General features: G+C 36.6%; 1 protein-coding gene across 3 annotated transcripts in view; it reads left to right on the plus strand.

Annotated features, from left to right (window-relative positions):
* Positions 1–15,534, plus strand: part of NRK (Nik related kinase) — a gene marked incomplete at both ends in the record, with an annotated part of 163,619 nt that overhangs the window by 125,254 nt on the left and 22,831 nt on the right. For all 3 annotated transcript variants that reach the window (XM_079911238.1, XM_079911239.1, XM_079911240.1), the window contains 4 exons: positions 8,206–8,273; positions 10,438–10,532; positions 13,335–13,432; positions 14,492–14,856. In XM_079911238.1, coding sequence (XP_079767364.1) covers positions 8,206–8,273; positions 10,438–10,532; positions 13,335–13,432; positions 14,492–14,856 — 626 coding nt within the window. The remainder of the gene's footprint in view (positions 1–8,205; positions 8,274–10,437; positions 10,533–13,334; positions 13,433–14,491; positions 14,857–15,534) is intronic.

The raw sequence follows: 15,534 nt of genomic DNA on the forward strand, positions 1-15,534 counted from the left end.
ATGGTTTATCACATTGATTGATTTGCATATATTGAAGAATCCTTGCATTCCTGGGTTAAACCTCACTTGATCATGGTGTATGAATCTTTTAATGTGCTGTTGGATTCTGTTTGCTAGTATTTTGTTGGCGATTTTTGCATCTATGTTCATCAGTGATATTGGTCTATAGTTATCTTTTTTGTGACGTCTTTGTCTGGTTTTGGTGTCAGGGAGATAGTGGCCTTGTAGAATAAGTTTGGGAGAGTTCCTCACTCTGGTATATTTTGGAAGAGTTTGAGAAGGATAGGTGTTAGCTCTTCTCTAAATGTTTGATAGAATTCGCCTGTGAAGCCATCTGGTCCTGGGCTTTTGTTTGTTGGAAGATTTTTAATCACAGTTTCAATTTCAGTGCTTGTGATTGGTCTGTTTATATTTTCTATTTCTTCCTGGTTCAGACTCGGGAGGTCATGCTTTTCTAATCTAAGAATTTGTCCATTTCTTCCAGGTTGTCCATTTTATTGGCATACAGTTGCTTGTAGTAATCTCTCATGACCCTTTGTATTTTTGCAGTGTCCGTTGTTACTTATCATTCTTCATTGCTCATTCTATTGATTTGAGCCTTCTCCCATTTTTCTTTATGAGTATGGCTCGTGATTTATCAATTTTGTTTATCTTCTCAAAGAACCAGCTTTTCATTTTACTGATCTCAGCTACTGTTTCCTTCATTTCTTTTTTATTTATTTCTGATCTGATTTTTATGATTTCTTTCTTTCTGCTAACCTTGGGGTTTTTTTGTTCTTCTTTCTCTAATTGCTTTAGGTGTAAGGTTAGGTTGTTTATTTGAGATGTTTCTTCTTTCTTGAGATAGGATTGTATTGCTATAAACTTCCCTCTTAGAACTGCTTTTGCTGCATCCCATAGGTTTGGGGTCATCTTGTTTTCATTGTCATTTGTTTCTAGGTATTTTTTGATTTCCTCTTTGATATCTTCAGTGATCTCTTGGTTATTTAGTAGTGTGTTTTTTAGCCTCCATGTGTTTGTATGTTTCACAGGTTTTTTCCTGTAATGGATATCTAGTCTCATAGCATTGCGGTCAGAAAAGATACTTGGTAAGATTTCAGTTTTCTTAAATTTACCAAGGCTTCATTTGTGACCCAAGATATGATCTGTCCTGGAGAATGTTCCATGAACACTTGAGAAGAAAGTGTATTCTGTTGTTTTTGGATGGAATATCCTATAAATATCAATTAAATCCATCTTGTTTAATGTATCATTTAAAGCTTGTGTTTCCTTTTTTATTTTCATTTTGGATGATCTGTCCATTGGTGAAAGTGGGGTGTTAAGATTCCCTACTATGATTGTGTTACTGTCGATTTCCCCTTTTATGGCTGTTAACATTTGCCTTATGTATTGAGGTGCTCCTATGTTGGGTGCATAAATATTTACAATTGTTATGTCTTCTTCTTGGATTGATCCCTTGATCTTTATGTAGTGTCCTTTTTTTCTTGTAATAGTATTTATTTTAAAGTGTATTTCGTGTGATATGAGAATTGCTACTCCAGCTTTCTTTTGATTTCCATTTGCATGGAATATGTTTTTCCATCCCCTCACTTTCAGTCTGTATGTGTCCCTAGGTCTGAAGTGGGTCTCTTGTAGACAGCATATGTACAGGTCTTGTTTTTGTATCCATTCAGCCAGTCTGTGTCTTTTGTTGGAGCATTTAATCCATTTACCTTTAAGGTAGTTATTGATATGTGTGTTCCTATTACCATTTTCTTAATTGTTTTGGGTTTGTTATTGTAGGTGTTTTCCTTCTCTTGTGTTTCCTGCATAGAGAAGTTCCTTTAGCATTTGTTGTAAAGCTGGTTTGGTGGTGCTGAATTCTCTTAACTTTTGCTTGTCTGTAAAGGTTTTAATTTCCTGTTGAATCTAAATGAGATCCTTGCTGGGTAGAGTAATCTTGGTTGTAGGTTTTTCCCTTTCATCATTTTAAATATGTCCTGCCACTCCCTTCTGGCTTGTAGAGTTTCTGCAGAAAGATCAGATGTTAACCATATGGGGATTCCCTTGTATGTTATTTGTTGCTTTTCCCTTGCTGCTTTTAATATTTTTTCTTTTTATTTAATTTTTGATAGTTTGATTAATATGTGTCTTGACGTGTTTCACCTTGGATTTATCCTGTATGGGACCCTCTGTGCTTGTGGACTTGATTGACTATTTTCTTTCCATTATTAGGGAAGTTTTCAAGTATAATCTCTTCAAATATTTTCTCAGTGCCTTTTTTTCTCTCTTCTTCTTTTGGGACCACTATAATTCAAATGCTGGTGCATTTAATGTTTTCCCAGAGGTCTCTGAGCCTGTCCTCAATTCTCTTCATTCTTTTTTCTTTATCCTGCTCTGCAGTAGTTATTTCCACTATTTTATCTTCCAGGTCACTTATCCGTTCTTCTGCCTCAGTTTTTCTGCTATTGATTCCTTCTAGAGAGTTTTTCATTTCATTTATTGTGTTGTTCATCACTGTTTGTTTGCTCTTTAGTTCTTCTAGGTCCTTGTTAAACGTTTCTTGTATTTTTTTAAATTATTTTTGCGGTATGCGGGCCTCTCACTGTTGTGGCCTCTACCATTGTGGAGCCCAGGCTCCTGACGCACAGGCTCAGCGGCCGTGGCTCATGAGCCTAGCCACTCCGTGGCATGTGGGATCTTCCCAGACCGGGGCATGAACCCATGGTCCCTGCATCGGCAGGTGGACTCTCAACCACTGCGCCACCAGTGAAGCCCATTTCTTGTATATTTTATTTCCAAGATTTCGGATCATCTTTACTGTCTTTACTCTGAATTCTTTTTCAGGTTGACTGCCTATTTCCTCTTCATTTATTTGGTTTGCTTGCTCCTTCGTCTGCTATGTATTTCTCTGTCTTCTCATTTCGCTTAACTTACTGTGTTTGGGGTCTCGTTTTCACAGGCTAGAGGTTCACAATTCCCGTTGTTTTTGGTGTCTGACCCCGTGGGTGAGGTTGATTCAGTGGGTTGTGTAGGCTTCCTGGTGGAGGGGACTGGTGCCTGTGTTCTGGTGGATGAGACTAGATCTTGTCTTTCTGGTGGGCAGGACCATATCCGGTGGTGTGTTTTTGGGTGTCTGTGAACTTATTGTGATTTTAGGCAGCCTCTCTGCTAATGGGTGGGGTTGTGTTCCTGTCTTGCTAGTTGTTTGGCATAGGGTGTCCAGCACTGTAGCTTGCTGGTCGTTGAGTGGAGCTGGGTCTTCACGTTGAGATGGAGATCTCTGAAGGAGCTCTCGCCATTTGATATTACGTGGCTCTGGGAGGTCCCTGGTGGTCCAATGTCCTGAACTCAGCTCTCCCACCTCAGAGACTTAGGCCTGACACCTGCTGGAGCACCTAGAGTCTGTCAGCCAAATGGCTCTGAAGAAAAGGGAGGAAAAAAAAGAAAGAAAGAAAAATAGTTATTAAAATAAAAAATAAAATATATATTATTAAAAATAAAAAGTAATTAATGAAAGAAGAGAGCAACCAAACCAAAAAGCAAATCCACCAATGATAACAGTGCTAAAAACTATACTAAAAAAATACCCCAAAAATCCGACAGAAAGAACCCTAGGACAAATGCTAAAAGCAAAGCTATACAGAAAAAAATCACACAAAGAAGCATACATACTCACAAAGGGTGAACAAGGGAAATATATATATATATATATATATATATATATATATATATATGTATATATATATAAAGAAAGGGAGAGAGCAACCAAATCAATAAACAAATCTACCTATGATAATAAGCTCTAAATACTAAACTAAGATAAACATAAAACCAGAAACAAATTAGGTGCAGAAAAGAAACCACAAGTCTATAGTTGCTCCCAAAGTCACCGCCTCAATTTTGGGATGATTCGTTGCCTATTCAGGTATTCCACAGATGCAGGGTACATTAATTTGATTGTAGAGATTTAATCCGCTGCTCCTGTGGCTGCATGGAGAGATATCCCTTTCTCTTCTTTGTTCGCACAGCTCCTGGGGTTCAGCTTTGGATTTGGCCTCACCTTTACATGTAGGTCGCCTGAGGCATCTGTTCCCCGCCCTGACAGGACAGGGTTAAAGTAGCTGCTGATTTGGGGACTCTGGCTCACTCAGGCCAGGGGGAGGGAGGGGTACGGCATGCAGGGCAAACCTGCAGCGGCGGAGGCCCACATGACATCGCAACAGCCTGAGGCGCGCCGTGTGTTCTCCCGGGGAAGTTTTCCCTGGATCACGGGACCCTGGCAGTGGCGGGCTCTACAGGCTTCCAGGAGGGGAGATGTGGATAGTAACCTGTGCTTGCACACAGTCTTCTTGGTGGCTGCAGTAGCAGCCTTAGCATTTCATGCCTGTCTCTGGGTTCTGTGCTGGTAGCCATGGCTCACGCCCATCTCTGGAGCTTGTTTAGGTGGTACTCTGAATCCCCTCTCTTCACGCACCCCAAAACAATGGTCTTTTGCCTCTTAGGCAATTCCAGACTTTTTCCCAGTCTCCCTCCTGGCTAGCTGTGGTGCACTAGCCCCCTTCAGGCTGTGTTCATGCAGCCAACCCCAGTCCTCTCCCTGGGTTCTGAATTCCGAAGCCCAAGCCTCAGCCTCCAGCACCCACCCACCCCAGCAGGTGAGCAGACAAGCCTCTAAGGCTGGTGAGTCCTGGTCAGCAGTGATTCTCTGTTGCGAGAATCTCTCCGCTTTGCCCTCAGCACCCCTGTTGCTATTCTCTCCTCCATGTCTCCGAAGCTTCTCCCCGCCCGCCCACCCCCTATCTCTGCCAGTGAAGTGGCTTACTAGTGTGTGGAAACTATTCCTCCTTCACAGCTCCCTCCCAGAGGTGCAGGTCCCATCACTATTCTTTTGTCTCTGTTTTTTCTTTTTTCTTTTGCCCTACCCAAGTATGTGGGGAGTTTCTTGCCTTTTGGGAAGTCTGAGGTCTTCTGCCAGCGTTCAGTAGGTGTTCTGTAGGAGCTGTTCCTCATGTAGATGTATTTTTGATGTACTTGTGGGGAGGAAGGTGATCTCCATGTCTTACTCCTCTGCCGTCTTGAAGCTATCCACATGTGTCTTTTGGAATTATGGTTTTCTCTGGGTATATGCCCAGTAGAGGAATTGCTGGGTCCATCCTTTATAAATATGTTCTTTCTGATACTAACAGTCCTCTGAAATGAATAACAGAGTACTGCTTTATAAATACTAATTACTGGCAGAAGGAACATAGGCTGGATTTTATTATTTAATTACAAGAGGCAATGTGTCCCCCTCTCTGCCTTATTAAATGATGACTTTACTCTTACTCTCAGATAAGAATTATTACTATAAGCATGATACGTTAAGCCCAAAATATAATGAGCTGTGTCTGGTTGATTTGGAATACATCATTTGCCATAACATATGCTATTCTTACTACTCATTTTCTTCTCCCCATTTTTCAGAACAAATACAGTCAATTCATATTAGGCATTAGCCTTACTTATTTTGGTCCTTTATCTCTTCTGAGTAATTTTGGCCTCTGGTAAACTAGTTTCAATAAACTTTCTGAGATCAGCTTCATGAACCAGGAGGCCTAGACTGGGTCAATATGATTCCAGTTATCTGAATCAAAAGTGGAAAAAGTCAGTCAGATGCTTATCCTGCATACTGCCAAACATCTGGTTGTATTTGGAAACATTCATTAACAAAACATGTGAACGATTGACAACATTTCTCACTTCTTATGTATCTGTCTGTTGGAGTATAAAGACAACCTTGATAAGTTACTACATAAGAGAAAAAAAAGTGTAGTAAGGTTATTATAGTTTCTAGAAACTATAGCGTGATGTTATCAGCATGAAAATGCTAAATTTATTTTTTATTGTAACATGTTGAATTTTCCTTTCTAAAGAATCTAATATGACTGCCTTGTTGAATGTCAGAATGATCTATTTTGGGGGGTAGCTAAAAACTATTTTGAGTAGAAACCTAGAGATATAAAATTAAATTAGGCAAGGCAACACTCCATGGCCCTATATATTAATGCTGGCAGAAGGTAAATCTGCACTGCTGATGGAAGCTGGATCATTATATGTGCTCTTTCTTGAGTCTTTTGCTGTATGAGATGAATGAATAGTTAATAAAATAAAAATTTATTTATTTAGAATTGAAAAGTATTTGAAACTCTGATTATGACATTACAGTCAAGTTGTAAAGTGAAAAAAACATACTTTCTTAAAGATGAGTAAGGCCAGACACTATAAAACTCTTGGAGGAAAACATAGGCAGAACACTCTTTGACATAAATCTTAGCAAGATCTTTTTTGACCCACCTCCTAGAGTAATAAGAATAAAAACAAAGATAAACAAATGGGACATAGTTAAACTTAAAAGCTTTTGCACAACAAAGGAAACCATAAACAAAACGAAAAGACAGCCCAAAGAATAAGAGAAAATATTTCCGAATGAGGCAACTGACAGAGGATTAATCTCCAAAATATACAAACAGCTCATGAAGCTCAGTATCAATAAAAATAAACAACCCAGTCCAAAAATGGGCAGAAGACCTAAATAGACATTTCTCCAAAGAAGACATACAAATGGCCGACGCACACACGAAAAGATGCTCAACATCACTAATTATTAGAGAAATGCAAATCAAAACTACAATGAGGTACCACCTGACACCTGTCAGAATGTCCATCATCAAAAAATCTACAAACAATAAATGCTGGAGAGGGTGTGGAGAAAAGGGAATCTTCATGCATTGTTGGTGGGAATGTAAATTGATAGAGCCACTATGGAGAACAGTATTCAGATTCCTTAAAAAACTAAATATGGAATTACCATATGACCCAGCAATCCCACTACTGGGAATATACCCAGAGAAAACCATAATTCAAAAGACACATGCACCCCATTGTTCATTGTAGTACTATTTAAAATAGCCAGGACATGGAAGCAACCTAAATGTCCGTCAACAGAGGAATGGATAAAGAAGATGTGGTACATATATAAAACAGAATATTACTCAGTCATAAAAAGGAGCGAAATTGGTCATTTGTGCAGACGTGGATGGACTTAGAGTCTGTCATACAGAGTGAAGTAAGTCAGAAAGAGAAAAACAGATATTGTATATTAACACACATATGTGGAATCTGAAAAAAAATGGTACAGGCGATCTTATTTACAAAGCAGAAATAGAGACATAGAGAACAAACATATAGATGCCAAGGGCAAAAGAGGGGGTGGGATGAATTGAGAGATTGGGATTGACATATATACACTATTGATACTATGTATAAAATAACTAATGAGAACCTACTGTATAGCACAGGGAACTCTACTCAATGCTCTGTGGTGACCTAAATGAGAAGGTAATCCAAAAAAGAGGGGGGCTTCCCTGGTGGCGCAGTGGTTGAGAGTCCACCTGCCGATGCAGGGGACACAGGTTCATGCCCCAGTCTGGGAGGATCCCACATGCCGCGGAGCGGCTGGGCCTGTGAGCCATGGCCGCTGAGCCTGCACGTCCGGAGCCTGTGCTCCGCAACGGGAGAGACCACGGCAGTGAGAGGCCCGCGTACCACAAAAAAAAAAAAAAAAAAGAGGGGCTATATGTATACATATAGCTGATTCACTTTGCTGTACAGTATAAACTAACACAATATTGCATCTATACTCCAATAAAAAATTTTTTAAAATAAAGAAGGAATACTTTAGACTCCTGAGAGGTTTTTAGTGATGTGTATGTGTGTTACAACTTTTGAAAATCTAGTATTAGCTTTAGAAAGGGTGAGTGAGTGAGAAGTTTGAACTTGGTATAAAAAGTAATATGAAAACATAGAAAGAACATTAAATTAGCAGGTGGGAGACCTACAGTCTGATTAAAGATATCCTTTGACTTGATGTAAAGTTCTTAGAAAAGTCATTTTCCATCTCTGGGATACAGATTCCTCAATAATAAATGAGGGTGTTTTATTATATGATCTCCAGAATCTGTTGTTATACTAAAATTCAAGGATGTATTCAAAAATTATGGTTAAGTAGTTCTAATGTTATACTATAAGTAATAATGAAATACAATCTATTTATGAAAATCAGATTTTATAAGCTAGATTTTTAAGAAAATATCTCTTCGTGAAGAATGACATTTTCCCATGAATTAATAACTCAAAAAACGTATGATTCAGAATTCTACCAAAGTATTGCATTGTATCTTTAAGGTTCAAGAGAGATCTATTTCTATGCCTTACAACCAGGATCGTGTACATCGTGTCAAGTTCTCTTCAAGGTATGTGTCTCTGATTTCTATATTCAGATTACTCTGATTTACTGTCATATGAGAAATTAAAGCTTATTTATTTGATACTAAGTTCTGTGTGAATTCAAAACTAAAATATTAATGACAACATAGTCATCAATGATATCACCGGCCCATATTTAAAACCTTAAAACTGCAACAATCCATTAACTAGATCTTTCACCTTTGGACATACTGCAATCTCAGTGTTATTTAGTTTGATGATTATCTGGTAACATTCACAATTTAATAACACAAACAGCAGTGAATTCTTGGACAGTGTTCAATTAGTAATTTACAATAAAAAGATGTGAAATTTCATGTGTATCATGTACACTTCAATTACATGATATTTGTGATGTACTACATGGTAAAACACACACACAATCGCTAACCTCAGAACCTAATGCCACAGAATGGGCAAACCTAAAATAACCTATAGGGAAAATCAAATCTAAAACTCAATATTATAGCAATATTTTATACCAGTCACTGTAATTTTTAACTCTGTAATATTGATAATCTTCAGTAATTTTCAAAGATCATGTTTCATATTTTAGATGTATGCAATGTGTTATATTTGGGGTTTTTTTACATCTTTATTGGAGTATAATTGGTTTACAATGGTGTGTTAGTTTCTGCTTTATAACAAAGTGAATCAGTTATACATATACATATGTTCCCATCTTATCTCTTCCCTCTTGCGTCTCCCTCCCTCCCACCCTCCCTATCCCACCCCTCTAGGTGCTCACAAAGCACCAAGCTGATCTCCCTGTGCTATGCGGCTGCTTCCCACTAGCTATCTATTTTACGTTTGGTAGTGTATATATGTCCATGCCACTCTCTCGCTTTGTCACAGCTTACCCTTCCCCCTCCACATATCCTCAAGTCCATTCTCTAGTAGGTCTGTGTCTTTATTCCTGTCTTACCCCTAGGTTCTTCATGACATATTTTTTGAATGCTAAATTTTAATTTAGATGTTCCTTGAAAATCATACCCCTTCCAACTCCAACTCATAGTGGAGAGAACTTAACCTATATTCATTCACTCAGTCATTCAGTAAATACTTATTGAGTACTTACTGTATTCAAGATTCTGGACAGTATGGTCAGATAGCATAGAGCTGATAGTATTTAGCATGTATATTCTTATCTTATTATTCTTTAAAACCCCCATGTATTTGTGTCCTTAGATTTAACTGGTGTACAGAAATTTTGAAAAATTTTAAAGCAAGGTTGGGAACTTTCTCTTACTATGCATTCAATGAATGAGTTGTCATGATCCTTCTGACAACAAAGGGGGAGAAATCAGTTTAGTTTTGTGTATCTGTTTTGGTATCATGGGGTATGATATAAAATCAATATAACTGTTAAGCATGGGGTATATAAAAATCAATATTGCTACTAAACTGGAATTGGTTGTTCTTCTTACAAAAAAGGGTTTTGAATTTATGAATTGCATATATATTTACTTTAAATATAGTTATATTTATGAAATCAATTTAACTGAAACTTAAGTCTTTCCTGAAATTTGGGGTCATAGAAAAGACTCTTGTCTGTTCTAGGCCTAAATCAATAACCAAAGTCCTTCCTATTTAGAAATTCCAAAGCAGCTATAAAATTTAGCAGAACTGGTCCAAAGAAACTTTCTAAATATTCCCTGAATTTGAATAGTGAAAACTAAAGTGTCCTATCTATTTATCCATGTATCTAAATTAGGAACAGGACATTAAAAAACACAAATTCCAAGCATTTGAAATAAGGATTATAATAGTGGAATATTTAACATAAAAATAACTTAGTTTTTATCATGTTAAAATACTCACATACACTATAAATTTATGTTTCTTGCTGTTTTACCCAGGTAGCAATAATGTCTGAATATTAGCTTAAAGAAAGTTCATAGAAATTTTTAGAAATATATATGTGAAGGAAACATACTTGTATAAAGACAATTTTTTATATTTTGGAAATTGTTTCTCTCTTCTAGATAAAAGAGCAGATCTGGGGAAATTGGAAAATATTACTTAAGCTCTACTTCTTTTTAGTTTGATATATACCCATATACTTAAAACTTTTGTTGGTCTTGATGTGGAGTTGTACATTCCCTTTATGAATGTTAGGATGTGACACATGCTTTTCTGTCTTTTCATTAGTGTTCCTCAGCGGTCTCTTTTGGAACAAGCTCAGAAGCCCATTGACATAAGACAAAGAAGTTCGCAAAATCCTCAAAATTGCCCAGCAGCATCAGGTGATTCAAAGCACAAGGTTTAAACAGTCAAAACGGAGTTAATGTTTAATAGTTTATTTTGCAAAAGTTAAGAAAGAATTTCAAGAAGGAATGAATCAATAGTGTCAGGGAAGCCAAGTAAGATTAAGACCAGGAGGCCGTTGGATTTGGCAATTAGGTGATCAGTGATGACCTTTGAGAAATGGAAAGTAATTTTTCTGAAGTTTCTTCTTTCAGTTGGGTAGTAGTTAAGAATGTGTCTAGGGAGGCGGGAGGGGGGGTCAGCTTTAGTTTCTAAACCATGTGTGAAAAATTTGGGAAAGGAATTTGAGAGAGGCTTCTACAACAGGCTAAAATTTATAGGCAATCTTTAGAATATTGAAATATTAAATGGAGTAGTTGCGGGCATGTGTTTTATTTATCAGTTTGTTATTTCACCTCCCCAAAGTAAGATATATACAGTATCTCTTAAATGTTAAAAATTAATGTAGTTACTCAAAATGAAAAATTAATCCATAAAATCATAGAAAATAACTTTACAAACTGTGATATGAATTTCAAATAAGTATTTTATTTTATGATGTACTTTTGAGAGAGTTTAAATGAATTATAGATTTGTGACATATCAGATAAACAAAGTGAAAAGTTATGCCTTGGGTCATAAAATCTTGCACTATCTACTTTTAAGCAATTCAAGTAAGTTAAGTAAGGGAAAAATGCCTGACTGAGTCCCCAAGTTGGCTGTAAAATATAGCATATAGATTTTATTAAAATGTCAATAATTAAATGGATATATAGGTACACTGTATGAAAATCATATAGTCGAAGACCTGAATTTTAAAACCCCATTCTTCTTCTTAGGAGACTCAGATAATGGCATAATTCTTTTAAATGGTAGTGTCCCCTTGTGCAGAAATATTATCTTGTGAGAAATAAGATAAGCCTGTGTGAAGAGAAACTTTAGGACTTTTTTCCCCAGAATCTTTCTGGTTTGACTAGGGTTAATTTTGCTAATACTGAAGAAACAGCTAAAACTTTAAGGTTTATTCATATTGTATATTTTGAAATAAGGAAACTCTGGAATAGGCCCCAAAACGTTTATGAACAGTGGTGGGAGGGAGAAAGGGAGAGTATCTGGGTAGATAATAGCTAAAGTTCTTTTTAGCTCTAAAATTCTTTTATTTTATTGTGTGTGCTACATAGATGATTTGAAGTTCCCATGAGACTCAATACTTCATGATGCAGGAAATCAGAACACCTTACTACAAATTTGCCTCAAAATCTCAGACATTCACCCAAACTTCTTACTTAGCCTAATGATACACCAAAAGACCTGAGAGAAAATAGTTTCCTACGGAAAGATAATAAATTGCAAAAGTACAACAGTGTCAGACGATGTGAACATAAAGTGTAAGATGTGTTCAGTACAATATTCTCAAAAGATAGAAATGTTTTCAAATACATGCTTTTTCGAGTTCTAGTGTCAATACTTTGGCTATGTATCAAGGCTGCAAATAAAAGAGGGATGGTACTATTTATCTTCAAATTCCAAGCACACAAAAACCATAAAAAGGGACATGAGAGTCCCCTTAGTGAAGCTTTTTCTAAGTACACTCACCCAGATCTACTGATCTTTGAGCCTAAATATTCTCACTCTATTTTAACCACAGATGTTATTTACTATACCACAAATCTTAATATCAAAAATCCAGTCTTCTGGGCTTCCCTGGTGGCGCAGTGGTTGAGAGTCCGCCTGCCGATGCAGGGGACACGGGTTCGTGCCCTGATCCAGGAAGATCCCACATGCCGCGGGAGCGGCTTGGCCTGTGAGCCATGGCCGCTGAGCCTGTGCGTCCGGAGCCTGCGCTCTGCAACGGGAGAGGCCACAACAGTGAGAGGCCTGTGTACCGCAAAAAAAAAAAAAATCCAGACTTCTAATCCAGACAAATTTGCATTTTAAATGGAAATATTTACACTATAGAAATGAGCTGTGCATTGTGATACAACTAGCAAAATGTGGCTATTAAAATTAAAACTAAAATGAAAATGAAGTTAAATTTTAAATTCAACCTCTCAGACACACTGGCCATATTTCAAATGCTCAATAGCCACGTGTGGATAGTGGCTACTGTATTGGACAATGCAGATACAGAACATTTCCATTACTGCAGAAAGTTCTATTGCAGAGAGCTTCTATAGAAGGGTTCCTGGCTTTATAAAAAAAGGCTAAGACAAAAACAAAAACAAAAAAAAAACAAAAAAACAAACAAACAAAAAAAAAAAGGCTAAGATTTGCCACTTTTCAGTTGTTCACTTTTCAACTGTATTGAAATACTTGAAGATATATCATTGAGTAGAAATTGGGGGATTAAGATTCAAGAGTCAACTCTCCTCTTGAAAGTTTTGTCTAATCCATCATCTTCTAGTATACTGTTGGGCTGTTTTTCTACTGGTTAGTATGGGAGGCCAGAAATACCACCCAGCCCTTCCTTTTCTTGATACATTCTCTTTTTTCCATGGGACTATCTGTATACCAGTCTTATTATGTACCTTGTTACACAGATAGAGAGAAATACCTAGCAAGTGTACACTTAATACTGAAAAAAAAAAAGCCATGCAAGTCTAACAGAACAAACCTTGAGCCTGTCACTGTCTGTGAAAACAGAACATAGGATCTTAGCCCCATAAGAATTTACCAAGTGATATCTCCAGAATGGAAAGAGACTACAAGAAAAATACCAAGGGATTGAACTGGTACACTATAAAAATGAAGTCCATGGCTGTGATCACAACTGTTACTAATGTCTTTTTGGCATTCCACAGAATCTTCTTCTGAGGAAGAGAGCCCTGTGACCAGGAGGAGGTCCCAGTCATCACCACCTTATTCTACTATTGATCAGAGGTTGCTGGTTGACATCCATGTAGGTTTCCATCTTAACTCTTAAAGCATTTATATCTGTTCTTTTTAAATTTCAATTTCTTTTAACTTACATATTTTCAGCTTCATTCGAGGGAAAGGCTAAAGTGTTCAGTTTTTAAATTAATCTTTCAAATATATATTTCTATTGGTATGTCAGTATGCAGAATATGAAATCTAGAAATTAAATTTAATCGATGTAAAAACATTTAATGTAAAATGTTTTGTAATGTAAAATATAAAAACATTTAATCTATCATAAAATATTTTACTTTCACATTCTTGTGTCATAACATATTCGGGAGAGGAGTGATAAAAAGCTATTTGCAGAAGCTAATCTCAAATTAAGGAGTAAGGTTTAGATGCTCAGTTTTTGTCTAATATTTCGTGGATGATGAGGCAATGCATAAAGATAAAACATTTAGCAAAAAATAAAATGCCTTCCGATTTCATAAATAAAAAGGCCTTCTACTTATTTTTGCAGTTTGCTTTCAGATCATTCTGTTTTACTTTTGTAATTACCTCTACCCTACTACACATACACCCCTTTCAGATTGCTCAGAGGTTGCTTATAGGACACATACCATACTTAAAGGTGAATTTATATGAATTTACTTCTTAGAAGTGTTTACATTACTTTAATACAACCTATGTTGTATAAAACTAGAGCTGGGAAATTAACGTATCAATTTTAAGAGCTAATCCCAATATCAAAGGATAAAGCAAAAGGAAAAAAGTGACAGTCTTCTCTAGAATGTTAAATCATCTGTTCTCTTCTCCAGCACCAAAACCAAATGTCTAGTTCTCAGCAGATAAGTAGGACTAATATAAAACAAAGTGAGTAAATTTTGCCCTGTGTGATCCAGAAAGGCCATTAATGATCATAGCCTGAGGTTTGGGTTTTGGCAGCTCATCCTCACAAAAATGTTGGCTCTATATAGTGAGTGAACATCTTCATTTCAATTGAAAATACATTTTAAAATATTATCAGCCTGGAAGCTTTCCAATCTAGAAGAAAATGAAAGGCTACTAGAGACTACATTAACCTTTCTTGTGCACACAGGTTCCAGATGGATTTAAAGTAGGAAAAATATCACCCCCCGTTTACTTGACAAATGAATGGGTAGGCTATAATGCACTCTCTGAAATCTTCCGGAATGATTGGTTAACTCCTGCACCTGTCATTCAGCCACCTGAAGAGGATGGTGATTATGTTGAACTCTATGATGCTGGTGCTGATACTGATGGTGATGATGATGATTCTAATGATGCTTATGAAGATACTTATGACCATGACAATGGCTGTGATGAGTTGGATAACCAGGTTGATCAGGCTAATGATGCTGGTGAAGACCAAGATGATGATGACAATGATGAGGTTGTTGATGACAAAGGCAATAGTCGTGATGATGCTCCTAGTTGGCCAAGGTTGGTTTTTCTGGATTACTTGCATTATCCATATTTTATCATTTCAAAACTATTTGCATCTTTGGTTTACTTTTAAAATTTATTACCAAGAGGATGAATGAATTGCACTTGCATGTTGGTAAATGGTTGATTTTCAACAATAGATTTTAAATTATTTTAATGCAAAACACTTAATTTTGCATTTCTTGTAATACTATATTTTATTAGCATTCAACTATTTATTAAGTTCTTTATAACTGGACCTGTCTGGGTGTTTCTGTTAAAATTAATGCTACTGAATCATTCTACCCTGTAAAACACAATGAGTGTGAGAAATGGGCTGACAAATTAAGTAGTGTGCCTATTAATAATTGTAAGTTGAAGCCCTGATGTTTGTGAACAAAATCTCTAAATTTGCTGAGAAAAATGAAGTGCAAACATGATACCTACTTGATAGTTTTAAGCTCCAACTTACTAACATAGCATTATCCTTGGGATTCTGAAGACTGCTGTAACTAAATTCAGTGCTTGTTCAATTTTATCTTCTTATAGAGTAGCTGCTCAAAGAGGTAATATTTAGTGAAGTAGTGTTTTTGGCATACCACCAGTATGCTATATATATATATATAGTTACTTGTTCCTGCTCTATAAGCAGCCAGTGTGTTCTTATTTACATGTGCTTATGGTTTGTATTTAAAC

This window comes from Stenella coeruleoalba (assembly GCF_951394435.1).
Source record: "Stenella coeruleoalba genome assembly, chromosome: X".
Lineage (NCBI taxonomy): Eukaryota > Metazoa > Chordata > Mammalia > Artiodactyla > Delphinidae > Stenella > Stenella coeruleoalba.